Source organism: Nanorana parkeri, unplaced genomic scaffold, assembly GCF_000935625.1.
Source record: "Nanorana parkeri isolate BGI_ZX_2015 unplaced genomic scaffold, ASM93562v1 scaffold1479, whole genome shotgun sequence".
Lineage (NCBI taxonomy): Eukaryota > Metazoa > Chordata > Amphibia > Anura > Dicroglossidae > Nanorana > Nanorana parkeri.
Genome location: NW_017307747.1, coordinates 305,637 through 323,723, shown reverse-complemented (window position 1 = coordinate 323,723; position 18,087 = coordinate 305,637). Strand labels below are relative to the sequence as shown.

General features: G+C 41.1%; 1 protein-coding gene across 1 annotated transcript in view; it reads right to left on the bottom strand.

Annotated features, from left to right (window-relative positions):
- The window catches only part of ABAT (4-aminobutyrate aminotransferase), a 126,844-nt gene that overhangs the window by 74,922 nt on the left and 33,835 nt on the right, over positions 1 to 18,087 (bottom strand). Inside the window, exon 2 of the mRNA XM_018570215.1 lies at positions 11,921 to 12,052. Within this exon, the coding sequence (XP_018425717.1) occupies positions 11,921 to 11,990 (70 nt within the window). The 5' untranslated portion in view covers positions 11,991 to 12,052. The remainder of the gene's footprint in view (positions 1 to 11,920; positions 12,053 to 18,087) is intronic.

Here is an 18,087-nt window from a genome sequence, read left to right as displayed (position 1 = left end):
CCATTAAACTGAACTTTGATTTTAGTTCCAATAGAATCAAGCCCATGGCAGGAAATCTTTGACACTCAGAAAAAAAAATAAAAGATGCCAACGTCATGTCACTAAAGCTGGCCATGGCTATAAAATTTTCATATAAGGGTTTATAACATAAATCTTGTCAGAACATTGTAGAACGCCATCAGAGACTTGACGAATGTCAATCAAAATTTCGTTTTATTTAATCATTCGATTTTGGAATTAACGGAGTTAGCTTCCCAAAAGGAAACCACATTCACGGTTTGAATTTTTTTTGTTCGAGGAAATTTTCTATCCTGCTCCTTTGACCATGGTCAAAATTGATTGTCGCTTTGACCCCATTAACTGTTAGAGAATGAATTCACAAAACATTGTTTCTATCGAAATTCTACTGGTGTTTGGCCAGCTTTAGACTTGGACTGTGAAAAGGTATGTTGGAAAAATGGTAACATGCAAATTTACACACTGTTCCCACTGCCGCCCCACCAACTTGTTAGAATGCAAACTGCAATTATATGGCTCGTCAGTGTTAATTTTGTTTGACCACAGTCAGTCAAAATACAGTGTCAGTTTTCTGAATATACAGTATAACAGAAAATGGTAAATATCACAACAATCTACTATCCAAAATAAATGATCTCCTTAACCATGTCGCTACCAGGCCCTGAGCTTCACTTTTATACTTTTGGCAATTGTGCACCTTTTTTTTTTATTTTCTAATGCAGCTTTGTAAAGCCATACAGTTTCTAAAAGCACAGAACCAGTAGAATAAAAATATTGTGGTACTAATTTTGTAGGTCCTACGACAGTTACATAATTGTTTATCAAATCAGTATTTTCTATAAAAATACACTAAAATCATCAGCACACACAAAACCCCCCATAATTTACAACAACATTCCAATTAAGTCCTCCATCATACTCAAGCCTTTTTCCATGCAAACAGTGTGCGACAAAACCCCCAAAATGAGAAATCCTATTCGTTCCTATGGCCCCTTTTCACACCTGAGCATTTTTTCGTAAGCGGTTTTCAAGCTGCCTGATGCTTGAAAAAGTACATGAGCTTCTTTTGGTAGTTTACAGCGCATTTTGTCACCATAGACATCATAGAAAATGCACAACACAAGAACTGATTTGCATTCTTGTGCGCATCTTCGCACGCGTTTGCACATTTACAACAATGTCTCAGAATGTATCTGTTTTGAAGAGTCTAAGTAGTAGTGGGTTCTCCATTCCAGGGGGAAAGTCAGGATCCCCTAGTAAAGGTGTTAACGGTGAGGGGAAAGGGGAGAGGGTGGTGGCCTTGAATACCTGCCGTGCTATTTGAATGGTCGTGGAAGTCAAAGGGTGGGGTTTTTACATCTTCAGGAAGGGGAGTGGAAAGCCAGGGTAGGCCCGCAAGGGGGAAGCTGTATATGCTGCATTCCATAGTTACCCATAATTTACTGTCTCAATGGAGGCAACAACCTGTTCAAATGAACTGCCTTATGTTAGGCGGTCATATCAGGTAAGCTTACTCCACCTCGATCATGAGGAAGAGAAAAGAGTCCTCCTACTAAGTCTGGGAGGTTTCCCTGGCCATACGTATGAAATAAATTCTCTGTGCAGATGTTTGAAGAAGTAAGCGTGTAGGCGAATGGGTATGGCCTGAAAGAACTCAAGGTAGGATGTTCACTCTAAGCAAGGTTCATCGGCCCATCCAAGAGATGGTTAACGAATGCCAGTGTCTAAGGTCAGTCCAAATCTTAGTTAGCGAGGGTGCGAAGTTAGCAGCATATAAATCCGACAAGTCCGCTGTTATAAAGTTTACTAGGTATTTGAGTTGACGATCTGCCCTTTGGAAGGAAGAGTTGCATTTAAGCCAGAAAACAGTGGAAGGGGGTAGGAAGACTTTCAAAGCAGCAGACTTATTCAAATTACCTTTGAAGTTGGACACCTGGCTGTAACGAGATAATTCTGATAATTAGGTGGAGAACAATTTCAGAGAAAGAAAATCATATTGTCCACGTATGCTGTTACCTTGTGAGTTCCAGAGACCTGCTCAGAGTGGATCAGTTTAGGGAGGAACGAGAGTAGTCAAGTAGCAAAAATCTTGGAGAACAATTTTAAATCAACATTTAACAAGGTTATGGGTTTATAATTGCTACACAGGGTAGCATCTGTCAGGTTTCAGGATACCGTTATCCATGCACATAGCAAGTTCATAGGAACTGGACCATCTTAAAGAAATGCCATCAGAAAGGGATCAGAAAGTGAAGGGAGAAATGTTTTATAATAAGAAACAGTGAAGCTGTCTGGTTCCGGGGCCTTTCCCGGACGCGAAGATTTGTGGGCCAGTTGGGTATTTCAACTTTTTTTTTATTATCATTTTTTTTTCAATTAAGATTACAGGGCTTTAGGGAAATACCCCTGATATTTCTCCTTTTGAAAAAGAAAAAGAGATCGAGGACACAGAGTCCTCTATCTCCTTCTCTGCAGCCCCAGCCCTCATTGAATAGGAAGCACTCAGTACAGAGCACCTCCTGTTCATTCACAGTATGTTTACTATGATAGTATGTTTACTATGTCCCCAGTTATGAATGGACAGGATGTGATTTATATCACTTCCTGTTCATTCATAACTGGGGACATAGTAAGTGATCACCATCTCACTGGAGGGGACACATACTGGAGCAAGCAGCTGTCTCCCAGTGGGGAGGAGAGCGACGGCGTAAGGAGGGGTTTGAGCTGAACCGCTGATGACAGATATTCATTTACACAGGTCAGGGGGACCATTCTGCTATAAGTTTATGGTCATTAAAGCCACCATGAGCTTATAGCAGAAGGGTGAATGTAGCCGATGTAAGGCATAATGAGCTGGCCAGCTGGAAACATTTTTGTTCCAACGTATAGCTTTACGTTGGTGGCAGAGAAATGGTTAAAGGAAACCAATCATGAGAGAAATACAGAGGCTGCCATTGTTGCACACTTCTCTGAAAATGTCAGTTTTCGGGTCGTTAATGATGACCCTCTAGCTTCAATAATTTAAATTTACTGCCCCAAAACAAGTATGAAGAAAAGGCCTTTCCTAATCTTCATACGTGTCATCAGTCTGAGACTTTAAAAGGAGTAGGTTAGCATAACTTAGAATAAGTAGGTTAACTTTGAATACGTTAACCAGTGCAGCCCCGAATGCCACAAACTGATTTAATAAGTCTTTGAGAGGTCTGTTAATCTCTATCCAGTATGTTATACTAAAGAAATGCCTTGGTCTATTTATTTTATAGGTTTGAAATATGGAATTTTAAGATCAGCAGCTTGTAATAATCACTTCAAATAAATCACACACAGCAATTGAAGGAAATAATTAAATGCGCTTACACAAAGACTTAACATTTCATGAGCTACACCTCTGTTAGAATAAAGGAGTATTCTGCTTCTTCACATAACGTTGCATGCTAGCACTGATGATTTCTCATTCCTGATATACACCATGTAGGCAGCTGTCAGACAGTCACTACAGTAGAATCAATTATGGCTGCAATGTGCTAAATCTCTGATCTGCATTTGCTTCAAAGTGTTCTCCTTACTAGAACATCTAAATGCAACAATATAAATAATACAATAATGTTTAAGAAAACCAGTATGTTTTACTTAATATAATCACACCCTCTGTGATACTACCCATTTAATATTACCTTTATACATTACTCATGTATTCCTTCATTATATCTCCACCTTCAAATTCTATTTACTAAACCGATAACTGTTACCCCCTTAACCATGTGCTCTTATAATATTGTGTATTTAACCTCCTTATTCTCTACTACCCTATACCCATTATCCCCGTTCTTCTCATACCTTCCATACATACAGGTCAGATGCATATTAAATCTACTGTAAACAGTTAGTCCGAATATTATGTGTTACTATTATCCTCTCTGGGTTTTCACCAATCGCTTATTAGCCGGTATGACTCCCAAGGCCTCTAGGGAACTTCAACTCTATGTCTCCTCCTTTCCTCTCTATCTCTCAACACCAATTTCCTGAAAACCTCTGACTTTCTATACATTGTCCATTTCTCCCATGTAAACTCGTATATATCTTCCTTACCACTGTCCTTTGCGGTCAATTCCTCCATATATCTAATTTCTTCCAACGTTGACTCCCAACCCTTCAATGTAGGTGGGATCATTGACTTCCATCCCCGTGATATGCCGACTCGTGCAGCGGACAATACAAATCTTAAGATGTCTGTCTTTATCTTTTTAATAGGGCCGGGAATCAATGATAGCATTGCGATTGTGGGATCATTCTCCAGGTTAAGATTTCCTATGGAGCGACTCCCAAAAAGCCTGAATTTTAGGACAACTCCACCAGATATGCAGATACGTTCCCTCCTCGATACCACATCTCCAACACCTGTCTGACTCTCCGGGGTTTATGTGTTTAATTCCTTCTGGACATCTATACCATCTAGACAGTATTTTAAAGTTTTTTTTCTTGGTAAAATGTGGATTTGAGAGAACTGTGTCAAAGTAAGTATTCTTCCCCTAACTTTTTTAGTTTGAATAAAGTAAGGAGAGTTACAACCGATTTCAGATTTTTTTGGCAATCTGTGTCCTATTGGGGAGATTTCCCTTTACTTCCTGTCTGACAGCCACAACAGGAAGTGACAGGAAATCCAACCAAATTTACATATACAGCGTCTAATGCACACTGTGAAAAGCTCACTGCTCATTAAAAAATTTATTTTGAAGTTGTGGTGGTAATTTTTCCCTGTAATATAATCTCCCAAGTCAATTTCAATTCTTTTAAGTCTGCAGCTTTTATGAAAATAAAACCTGGTAATGCTGCCAATAAAATACTTTTCCAGGCACTTCCTGTTATAGGGACAGTTTAGTAAAAGATATCCACTCTACCTCTCATTCATTCAGAACAAAGGCAAATATAGCTATGATTAAAACTTTCTGTAGGTTGAAACGTGTTAGCAGCATGGACCCACGTTTTTACACCCTTTAGGATACAAATTGATTATTGAAGACTTGCTGTCGAGTGCACGTCTTTCTTATACTTTCTGTTATAGGGTGACAATGTTCTCTCCCTTTCTCCCAATAGTGCACCTGTTTTGTCCCCCCGCCAGATAAGCTTCTGATGGAGACTACAACTGGTTGTTTCAACATACACTTCTCAGGGATGGTCCATAATGCTCCCAATGCTGGAGTGCATGCATGCAGAAAGGAAGTGGCTGCAAAGAGGCTGTACAAGAACCACATCATTGATACACTACAAACAAAAAAATAATAATCATGTTTAGAGTGGATTGAATTAATCCATTTCCACTTTTAGTCCGCCTTTTCATTTTCATAGTTTACAGCTCAGACAACAACTGTCGCAGATGAAGCTATGATGAAAACGTTTTTTGACAGGAGGGTGACAAGCCATGAAAGCTAGGGGTTTGTGCAGAGTAGCTTAGAGCACAAACACTGTGCAGGAAAAGAAGCAGAGCTTACATTTGCCCCTTAAGTAGCAGAGAAGTGGTCAGGACTGGACTGGCACAACAATCTGAATCTTTAAGCTTATATTACTGTAACGTTTTAGGTGAATTATGGGAAACTATGGAAATGATATTATGTATTTGCTACCTTTAGTTGTACTTACTGTGTCCAAGTCTGGCTTCTGGCACTTAGAATCAGGTGTCACCTGAAGTCTGAGTGTTGCTTTCTCGTCTATTACCCTACATGCTGATAATGCAAGTTATCACCTTTAGGCCCCATTCACACTGAGCGACACTTACCTCGAGCGGATTTCCGCGCGGCCGGGATAGCGCGACTGTTCAGGCGACGATCGCGCGACCTTCACCGTCCGGCTGCATGCACTTAGGGCCCATTCACACCACACACAGATCATCTCCAGACCAGATTGTTTCTGGTCCCAAAATGCATCCTAATGTATCCCACTTTGCTATTTCTGGCCTCTTAACACCAGTGCAGCCCGTTCCAGACCAGACCAGACCAGAAAAAATACTGCATGTCTCATTTTGTCTGGTCTGGAATGCACTGGCACGCATGGAACGAACCTGTAAGACCATTTTTACGCTAAAACAAACCCTGAACACAGGCAAAATCGCGGCAAAGCACACTGCACTGCATTCAAGATCTGGTCCGGAAAATGGTGTGAACCCAGCCTTAGGAGGGACAGTTAACAGGGCAGCAACTGTTGGATCTTTAATAATCTCTACCTTCTATAGCTGACCATACACTGTATATTCAGCGGATGGCCCTTTCAACGCACTTCTGTCCAGCATTCTTCGATCAGAAAATTGAATAAAGCGGTCAGAAAATTTTCCGGAGAATAGTGAAAATTTTCAGGCAAACAGTGACCGCAGCCGATCAGCTGCCATCACTGTTTGGGTATTCTGACAGCAGCACACATGCCGCTGTCAAAGTACAATAGCCCAGTGGGATGATTCGTCCATCCATGCTGTTTAGCATGGATGGAGCAATCTGCTATATCAGGTATATCTGTTAAAAACATATATATGTGTATGGCCAGCTTAAAGTGACACTAAACTCCGATGTTAAAGCTTAAAAAGTACCTTAATTATTAATAAAAATGTATAATTAAATAATCTCTGAATTGGTGCCGTCCTTTGTTCTAGAGGGTGGCTACTTTTGTTCCTCATGGTCCCTGTGTGTGTTGTAAAGTAGCCACCGCTCCAAGCTCACTCCTGTGATGGACTACAATCTCAATACAGATTAGTAAACTAAACATTAGACTGTAGTCCATCACAGGAGTGAGCTTGGAGTGGTGGGTACTTTACATCACCCACAGGGACCATGAGGAACAAAAGATGCTACACTCCAGAAAGAAGGACAGTGTCAGCATGAATTCAGAGATAATTTGAGGATCTACGGCCGAGTGATACACAAATGAGATAAATTTTTGTTAAAAGTTAAAGTGGACATTTACCCCCTTTCACTGAAAACCATATCAGCATGCAGCTCGGGGAAAATAATTTCCTCCCCCTGAGATGATGTGCATGGTCACATGTTCTAGTCACATGTGACAGAGTTCCAGGAATTAAGGGAGATGGCTTCATCTGCCCTTATTAAAATGGCCATAAAAATGTTATTATGGAGACATTAGGGGTCTCTAGGACCCCTAATGTCACTTGTGGACCCCAAAAGAAGATCTTTTGGGATTTTTGGGCGGACGCGAACGAGCACATATAGGCGATCGGCGGGCTAAGGACCCGCTGATCGCCTATATGTGAAACACCCGGTAACGGTTGTGTTTAATGGTCGGGTCTTTTCTGCCCGTGCGTGCCCGCTAGGCAACCCGCAAATGCAGCAGTGCGGTCAGTCCGTTTTTTTACTACGGGCGGATGGCAAGAGGTTAAAGATATGGGTAAACTTCCTCTTTAAGGTAGTTGAATTTAACTTTTTTTAAGATTTAACTCCTGAATTTAGTGTCATTTTAAGTCTTAAAACCAAAAAAACAGGTTCCTACAAAATAAGTGACACTTTTTATAACAAACGTATAACTCTTATGTAGGGCAGGCCATGCAATAAGAACAATTTCAAATGGAATATTCAGATTCATGCATAAACCCAATCACTTAAAAGAGAACTATGGGGTAAGTGTTTTTCCCCATAGTTCTCTTAAGGGTCACGGGAGGACATATACTGGCGTCCTCCCTTGCCCCAAAGCTCAGTATATCGCGAGCTACAGCTCGCGGCATACTGAGACCGTCGCAGCCGGGACGGATCCTGACAATACTGTCGAGATCCACTCAGCTGCATGAGTGACAGCGGGCTCTGCCTATCTAGAGGCAGAGCCAGCTGTATCCGCCCCCTCCCTTGTCCCTTCCTCCAGTCAGCGCTGGAGGATCGGAGATGGAAGGGGGGAATTCCTGCGGGGGGTGGTGACTGACAGTCACCACTCTCTGCAGGGAGATTATAGGGAAGTAAATGAGCGACGTTATGTTTCATTGTCACACGTTGGCTCCAACTATGAGGATGATGATGATTTTCACTCACTTCATAGTTCTCCTTTAAAAGTAAATTGGTGCAATGTACATCATGTGCCACTGTATCTAGCTAAATTTGGTTGAATTTCTAAGAAAAATTCTCAACTGGGGCCATTCATACCCACAAACCTACAAAAACAATGACAATCTCACTAGTTGTAGGTAGCCTGCGTGTTTGTAATTTGACATTTTTATATAAATATGATAAATTGGAGGTCATTTTCGGATTCAGCGCACCACAAAACATAAAGATTACGTGGAATAACCAAAACAGCAGACCTGTGTTATGATTTATTTTCAGCTGGTTTGCTTATAGCTATCCATAACAGTAAAACAAAGATTATAAATCGCCAAAATGGGCAATCCATTAGGGGTCTGTAATAACAATAACATTGAAGAACTGCTCTCCTAGAACATGTTTAACACTACCGTGCTTTTGTTAGTAATAGAACTTTAATCACACTTGTTTGTGTACAACAACAATAAACAAGGGGTATTGACAACAGCCAAATAATATCTTGCCATCAATTTCTAGCATACCCTCAAACAGTAATGCAATCTAATTGTTAGTTATAGGTAGCACATGGATTTATACAAAAATGTGCCACATTTAGATTTCATCACAAAGAATGCTATAACTGAACTGCCCAAAAACGGTTATCATACTTTCAGTTCAAAGACTTTGCTCGGGTTGTATCTCAACTGCAGCACAAATTATATTATGTGACATTAACCCAGTACATTTTCTGTTATAAAACAATTAAGTATCACTGCTAATAAATTGTAATCACATTAAATAACAAAAATCCACCAAGTTCAAAAGCATGCAAAGTCCACCATCAATAAAAAGCAAACCGAAGAGCAATTTCTCTGCTTTATGGGGAATAGTTGTGATAGAAATACAGGGAGAACCATCTCTGCCTTTTCATCTGGATACTTGTTTCGCTCAAGAGTCTCAGAAAGTTTTAAAGGCAGAAACGTTTCTGATGGTCATGGCAGTTAGCATATTCAAAAGAATAAGTCAGCAACAGCAGATTTCTTTTTAATTTCAAGACAAATTTCCTTTAAAAATAAAGAATGAAAAAAAAGCTTTCAAATATTGCAAGAAGGCTCAGTTTTAAAAGTAGTTTCTTCCTCTGCAGCCTGATGACAGAAACTCTGGGACTTCTAGTCAGATAAAAGAAGTAGGCATTTCAACGTTGTTGGATGCTTTAGATTTGGCAAATCATGTTGAGATGAAGCAGAGCTAAGCTACATGCTTAAAAAAAAAAAAATACTCTATTTCTCAACCTTTTTACACTTCAAGTCTTGGAGAACCCCTATAATATTTTTTTTTGATCTATGGGTCACATTACATTAGCATAAGAGAGTCACAGATATAGTCATGTGAAAAAGAAAGTGCACCCTCTTTGAATTCCATGGTTTTACATAGGGATGCACCGATACCACTTTTTTAAGGCCGAGTACCGATACTTTTTTCCAAGTACTCGCCGATACCAATTACCGATACTTTTTCTTAAAGGGACAGATCACATTTTTTCTAAAGCAATACAAAATCATGATTTTAGGTCAGTTTCTTAATATTATGAAGAACATGAACACTCTGTAGTGTGGCACAGCTATATCCAATTCTGCATACCTGGCTTTATATTATAAGAAAATGTAATAATAATATAAAGCCAGTTATACAGAATTGGCTGTAGCTGTGCCACACTGTGTTCTGGTCTGCAGTCTGGACATGTGCTCATCTATTTTGACCACTAGGGGGATACAAGCCTTAGTTAGCCATGGCATGATAAATATTCATTTCATTATTCAATGTCTTTTTTTTATATTATAACATTTAAGACATTGAATAATGAAATGAATATTTATCATGCCATGGCTAACTAAGGCTTGTATCCCCCTAGTGGTCAAAATAGATGAGCACATGTCCAGACTGCAGACCAGAACACAGTGTGGCACAGCTACAGCCAATTCTGTATAACTGGCTTTATATTATTATTACATTTTCTTATAATATAAAGCCAGGTATGCAGAATTGGCTGAGCCCCATGAGGTGTGTCAGTACTAACCTGCTGTGTCGTCTTCTCCGTCTGCTTCAGCCACTCCGTGCCACAGCCTAGTCATCTGCTCCAGTGGCGTAACCAGAGTTATGGGCGCCCGGGGCAGAAATTGTTTTTCGCCCCCCCATATTATATAAACATCCACTAGAACTGTACCCCCCACCCCCACACATATATATCAGCTAAGGAACTACAAGTCCAAGCATGCCATCATTGTCCCTGTACACCCCCACACACACACACATATCTCCCAGGGAATGGCAATATCTGGTTGTTGTACAGGGGCAATGAGGGCATGCTGGGACTTGTAGTTCCCTAGCTGATATGTTATGAAGCTGTATTCTACCTGAAAGTACTACAATGCCATTATAGAACTAAGAATAGAACATAAAATAAAACTTTTTTTTCTTCTTCTAATACTCACCTGATTCCTGCATCCACCAACAAGCGCAGCCTCCCGTCTCCCATGCTGTTAGAAGTTGCATACAGCGTGTGCTGGTTACTACTTAAACCGACGTGCGCAGTGTGCAGCTTCTGGGAAGATACGCTATTAGCATAGCAAGGAAGGCGGCTGCGGATTTTGCATCACTCCCGCTATGCTAATTCGCTGATTGGCCGATTGGATGATGACAGGCTTCCTCACCAGTCACTCCTGACTGGTGAGGAAGCCTGTCAATCATCCAATCGGCCAATCAGCGGGAGAGGTCAGAATGAAGCAGATGACAGAGGAGGTCGCGGCCATCTTGCTTGATTGAAGACGCGATGGAGGTCCTGTGTGCGGCGGATCCGGGTCCCTGAAGATGGCGGACGCGGCACAGGTACTCGTTTTATGTTTTGGAGTATTTGCACGAGTACTCATGCAAATACTCGGTATCGCGGCCGATACCGATGCTTGTATCGGTGCATCCCTAGTTTTACATATCAGGACATAATAAAATCATCTGGTCCTTAGCAAGTCGTAAGCCCTTGACACACTGCACGCGAAGAAGTGTGGAGTGGCGGCACACGGACCATCACATGCAGTGTGTCTTTTTTTACTTTCATATTCGATCAAGCATGTCATTGTGCAAGAGCTTGTATAGCAGAGCGTGCCGAGATGAAAAATTTCATTTTCAGCCAATCGGCTTGCGCGTATAAACCTGCGCGTCAGGATGCAATGTCCATTGAGTTGTTATGCGTGAGCCGATTGACTGAAGATGCAGTCTTTCATCTGGCTGCGCTGCTCTCACACACTGCATGCAAGCGTCCACGCCTCACAGCTTTGCTTTACTCTGCATGGCTTCGCTGCATGCGAAGCCACTGCATGTGTGTCATGGGCTTTAGATTTAGGTAAATACATCCTCAAATGAGCAACAACACATGACATACACCAAGTCATTTATTTTACAAACAAAGCCAAATGGAGAAGCCATGTGTGAAAAAGTACACCTTCCAACCTCCCTTTATTCAGAAGGTAACCCACCACATCAGAGGACCAACAGGGAGGCAGGAAAAAAAAAAAGGGCTAAACTTTAATTTGACAGGAAAATTAAGACGGCATATCATTTCAATTGCTTATATCTATGGTCACTAACCAGATAGTATCTATTTCACAGAGACCTCTGTATGTATGTATGTGTATATATATATATATATATATTGAATACAGCTGTTTTATGCACACCTTCTGAATAAGTGTAGATACCAGGTTACTTGGTTGTCTCCTATGTTATCTCCTTCCTTACTAGTTTATACCATTATCTCGAAGTGTTTACATTTATTTCAGATATTTCAACAACTGCATGACACTTGTGACTGAAAAAAAAAGTATTTAAAAGTTTTTACTTACATGGCACAAGTAATCTGGAGTTTTGCTGCAGGGCCTGGGTCATATGTCTACTAAGCAGCATAGATGCCATTTTCCTATACTTGATTCACAGACGGCTTGTAAATTGTAGACAAGCACCTTGTGCTTCCTTTACTAAAAAAAAAAAATTAAAAAAAAAAAAAAAAAAAAAAAAGGAATTGCTGACAATAAACTTTATATTTCAGAACAAACATAACTAACCATGGTAAGAAATAAAAAGTATACTGTTACTAGAATAAGCCCATGAGGTACTCAGAAGTAAGCTAACATGAAATATCTAGACATTTCTTGTAACATATTAATTTAATATGGCAGTACATTTACACACAGCAACCAAAATTCAAGTTAAACTACAGTTAGATATGGAAAAAAATTAAAACAGAGAAAGGAAAACTGTACGGAAAGTATACAAAGCGGTCTCTGATTGCATTACCTTCAATACCTTCCAATTCTGATTCTACATCAGTGACTCCATCAGCACCACAACCAGGCATCTAACATTTTCAGCAGTCATGTTAGTTTTAATATTTATTCAAGCAGTACATATTTCCTTTTATTGAGGTACAATAAGGATTAAAACATACCTTACGGTAAAATGCAAGATTTGATTGCAATATCAATCCCCCCTATAAACATTTCCAAGTTTTATAAAGGCAAAAATATACCTGTAAGGATAAAAGAGGAGCAAATACCTACCTAACACATCCTCCAAATTGCAGAGTATTATTTCCTAATAATATTGATTTGATAAACATTTGCACAAATATTGCTCTAATGTAATATTCCGTATTTTGCGGTCTATAAGAAGCTCCGGACGATAGGACGCAGGGCTTCTGTGACAGAAGCTGCAGTTAGTGACCGCTGAGACAGGTGGCGCTGTCTCAGTAATCACACAGAGCAGACGAAGAACAACGTCCTTTGTCTGCTCAAGGGGCTCTATGGTGAGCTCCTATGGGGGAAGAGCGGAGGACCCCTAAAACCACAGCGGGGGGGGGGCAGACACGATCGCCGCCACCGCTCGATTTAATACAAGGGATCTAATTAGGTGCATAGGTGCACTTTAAACATGCAACCGGTAAGTAATAGCCGTTTGTGAAAAGGATTGGGATTTGCTGTATGCCAGACAGGGTGAGGTTGCTTGGAATGCACAGTAAAGAAACTCTGATATGTGCAGGTCATCAGACAGATTGCAAGACGGGGTATATGCAGATTGTATTACATTACTTGCTACTTAGACAATCTTTACTTACGCATACAATATATCTTGACCAATTTCATATACACTATATTGCCAAAAGTATTAGGATGCCTGTTTTTACACGCTCATGAACTTTAATGGCATCCCAGTCTTGGTCCGTAGGGTTCAATATTGGGTTGGCCCACCCTTTGCAGCTATAACAGCTTCAACTCTTCTGGAAAGGCTGTCCACAAGGTTTAGGAGCTTGTCTATAGGAATGTTTGACCATTCTACCAGGAACGCATTTGTGAGGTCAGGTACTGATGTTGGACGAGTGGCCTGGCTCGCAGTCTCCGCTCTAATTCATCCCAAAGGTGTTCTATCGGGTTGAGGTCAGGACTCTGTGCAGGCCCGTCAGTTCCTCCACTCCAGTCACTCGCAGTCATGTTGGAACAGGAAGGGGCCATCCCCAAACTGTTCCCACAAAGTTGGGAGCATGAAATTGTCCGAAATGTCTTGGTATGCTGATGCCTTAAGAGTTCCCTTCACTGGAACTAAGGGGCCAAGCCCAGCCCCACACCATAATCCACCATCCACCAAACTTTATACTTGGCACAATGCAGTCAGGCAAGTACCGCTCTCCTGGCAACCGCCAAACCCAGGCACATCCATCGGATTGCCACACAGAGAAGTATGTCTCCCCTTGTCCAGTGGTGGCGTGCTTTACACCACTGCATCCGACGCTTTGCACTTGGTGATGCAAGGCTTGGATGCAGCTGCTCTGCCATGGAAACCCATTCCGTGAAGCTCTCTACGCACTGTTGTTGTGCCAATCTGAAGGCCAACAAAGTTTGGAGGTCTGTAGCTATTGACTCTGCAGTTGGCGACTTCTGCGCACTGTGCGCTTCAGCATGCGCTGACCCCGCTCTGTCATTTTATGTGGCCTACCACTTAGTGGCTGAGTTGCTGTTGATCCCAGTTGCTACCACTTTGTTGCAATACCATTAACAGTTGACCGTGGAATATTTAGTAGCAAGGACATTTCATAGATGGACTTATTGCACAGGTGGCAACCTATCACGGTACCACGCTTAAATTCACTGAGCTCCTGAGAGCGGCACATTCTTTCACAAATGTTTGTAGAAGCAGTCTGCATGCCTGATTTTGTCACATGTAGGCAGACACTAAAAATGTCCAAATATTTTAGATGGATGTGCAATATGGGATTGAAGGATTCCAAATGCCACTGGACCTTTCAATCAACTGGAGAAAAACTGCTATAGAACAATCAGCTTCGTACAATAACATACAATATCAATTAAATGCCATCCCTGCTATGCAGGTTTAATAACTATATAATATATAAACAAGATAACCCAAAACCAAGAATATCACAACTGTAAAAACAGCAGCGAGTTATATGACCTGCAGAACACCATTAATCTTAATCATATCTGACAAAAGTCCATGCGAAATAATCTCTAGAACAATCACAACTTCTGCTTACATCATGGAGGTTGCAGCTTTTTTTTTGTATTCAGTTTGGGGAATCAGTTTCAAGGCTATTTCAAGTACAAATAAAAATTGTGCACAAATGTAGCAGATAGTGGGAAACATATTGCAGCCTCCAATCCACAAAGGTGATAGAAGAATGCATTTTTGTAAATGTATATTACTTTGTTGTAAGAGAATATGACCTGAAAAAAAACAGAACTTTGATATAAAGTTGGTAGTAATTGAGCCAAAGGAAAGATACACCATAACACTGATTCACTATAGTTTATTATGCACAATAGGGATCGGCAACCATGCATTTTTTTTTCTTTCAGCGACACCCGCTGCAGTTGGCTGCCACCACTCCTGCACTGGCTAACTCTGGCTAAGCCTTGACCATGCTCAAAGCATGCTGGTGGACAACACTATGCCAACCAATATGCAGCAGGGTGGCCATTGAAATGTGGGAGCCACAGAGAAGTCAAAAAGGTGTTGGTGGTTTCCTACATTTATCCAGCCTGAGCTAGAATTTTTTTTTTTTTTATAGGGTTTGTGGCTGATTTGAGTTCTGAAGGTGCATGGATAGGGACTAATCTGAGCTCTGAAGGTGCATGCATTGGGGCTGATCTAAGATCCATGCACTGGGGTTGATCTGAGGTCTGAAGATGCATGCATTGAGGCTAACCTAAGGTCTGAAGGTGCATTCATTGGGGATGATCTAAGGCAGGGGTAGCCAAACTCCGACCCTCCAGCTGTGGTGAAACTACCAATCCCATGATGCATCTCTCTCTGGAAGTCATGTCTGTAGCTGTGAGAATCTTGCAATTCCCTCATGGGATTTGTAGTTCCACCACAGCTGGAGGACCGGAGTTTGGCTATCCATGATCTAAGGTATAAACATCCATGCACTGGGGCTGATTTGAGGTCTGAAGGAGAATTTATTGAGTCTGATCTGAGGTCTGAAGGTGCATACATTGAGGCTAATACAAGGTCTGAAAGTGCATTCATTGGGGCTGATCTAAGGTCTGAAGATCCATGCACTGGGGGTGATATGAGGTCTGAAGGAGAATTGATGGATCTGAAGTCTGAAGGTGCATGCATTACAGATGATTTACTGCAGCTCCGTACACCTATTCCATCATTGACCTCGATTGTCGGCGGGCCAGCAACGAGTGAGGGAGATCGCGTCGAGGAGGTGAGCAGCGTGTGCTTTAGGCCGCGTGTAGAGCCCCGAACAGGGAAATCAATCGATAGCCGACGAATCGACGATCGAAAACGTTGGTAACGTTTTCAATCGTCGATTTTAATCGACTAAATCGATTAACTGTTGCAGCTCTAATTTGAGCCCTGAAGGTGCATGTGTTGTGGGTGATCTGAGGTCTAAATATAAATATGTTTTATGTGTGCACCAGTAATAATACAGTTTCACTTGCCATTAGAAGTGCAAATATAAATGCAAAAACTGAAAACTATATGATTATGGCACGTTATTGTTTACAGACACACCGGTTGTGTAATGTTTTAAACATTACAGTGTGCAAAAGGTTGCTCCCCCTCATTTACAGTAGGATAGATAATGAAAGGCTCAGATAAGTTTATACTGTAACAGAGTGACACAAAAATGCTAATTTAGATACTGTATGTGTGTCCTTGTGTGCTCTAGTTTTTAATAGTACCTGTACCCCTGTATGTTCTGGTCTCTGAGGGAGTTATCCAAATGATTTTTGAATGATTCAAATACTCTCTGCTGATACCACTGCTTGTGGAAGACAGTTCCAAAATGTAATCGCTCTAACTGAAAAGAAGCCCCTACGTCCTTTGTGGTTAAATCTTTTCTCCACCAATTTTAGGTGGTGGCCTCTAGTCTTTTTTAGGGCGTTTACAGTAAAACGTTTATTGCTGATGTTGCCATCTCCACTAAACATTTTGTACACCAAAATCATGTCCCCTCTTAATCACCTCACTTTCATCATGAACACGTTTAAATTTAGCAACCTTGTCTCATAGCTTTGGTCCTTCAGCCCCTTAATTAGTTTTGTTGCCCTTCTCTGGACCCTCTCCAGCAAAAGGACATCCGTTCTGTGGATTGGTGACCAAAATGAAACCGCATACTCAAGATAAGGCCGAACCAGTGATCTATAAATTGGCAAAATGATTGCCCAGTCTCGAAAATACATTCCCTTTTTAATGCATGACAGTACTTTGCTAGCATTGTTAGCTGCAGCCTGGCATTGCATGCTATTTTTCAATCTGTAGTCCCCAAAATATTTTTCCATTTCTGACTTCCCTAGTGGAGTACCCATTAATGTGTATTCTGCTTGCCTGTTTTTAACCACAAAATGCATTACTTTACATTTTTCAACATTAAACCTCATCTGCCATGAAGTTGTCCATTCCCCTACTTTATTCAGGTCCTCCTGTAATGTTATAATGTCTAAACTCGTGTCTATTACCCTCCCAATTTTAGTATCATCTGCAAACACAGAAACATGGCCTTTAACATCTTCCCCAATATCATTAACAGGTTAAACTATATGGGGCCTAGCAAAGATCCCTGGGGCACACCACTCTCGACCTCAGACCAATTTGAAAAAGAGCCATTTATCAATATTCTCTGGACACGGTCCTGTAGCCAGCTCTCTATCCATGTACACACCATTTCATCTATGCTCATAGATTGCAGCTTGTTTATTAAGCATTTATGTGGTACCGTGTCAAATGCTTTGGCAAAATTTGGTACACCGCATCCATCGGCCTTCCTCCATCCAGATCTCTACTCACCTCCTGGTAGAATGTTAGTAGGTTGGTCTGACAAGAAAGGTCCTTCATAAATCCATGCTGATTATCACTTATTATACCATTGACATGAACTAAATAGTCCTTTATCCTTCCCTCTAACAATTTGCATACTATTGATGATAAATTGACCAGTCTGTAGTTCCCTGGTTGGCATTTTGAACCTTTTTTGAATATTGGTACTACCGTGGCTTTATGCCAATCACTTGGTACCCTTGCAGTCAGTATAGAGTCCTTCAAAATGGGGAACAATGGTCTTGCTTTGACCTGGCTGAACTTTTTAAGTACCCTAGGGTACAAATTATCTGGTCTTAAAAATGTATTTGCATTACGTTTTTCTAGTCTTTGTTGAACCCCAGCTACTGTCAACCACTGCAGTATATCACGTAATGAAAGCTTCTTACATTTTTATTATATCCGTTAAACCTGTCTTTCTGGCGTGTATACTGAGGAGAAAAATGAATTTAATACCTTCTCCCTGTTTGTGAATAATCTCCCATGACTGCCGTGTTTCTTGGGCTTTGCTGCCCCTGCTACGGGCCTGGGTTCAGCATGTCGGGTGTTGGTGGGAAGCTGGGGAGGAGAGCATTGAACTAGCTTGGAGAAGGGAGGGGTGGGAAGCAGGGAACAGTTTGCTTTGCTGTGCCTGTGAGCTTGTGGAGACACATACAGCTAACTAGCA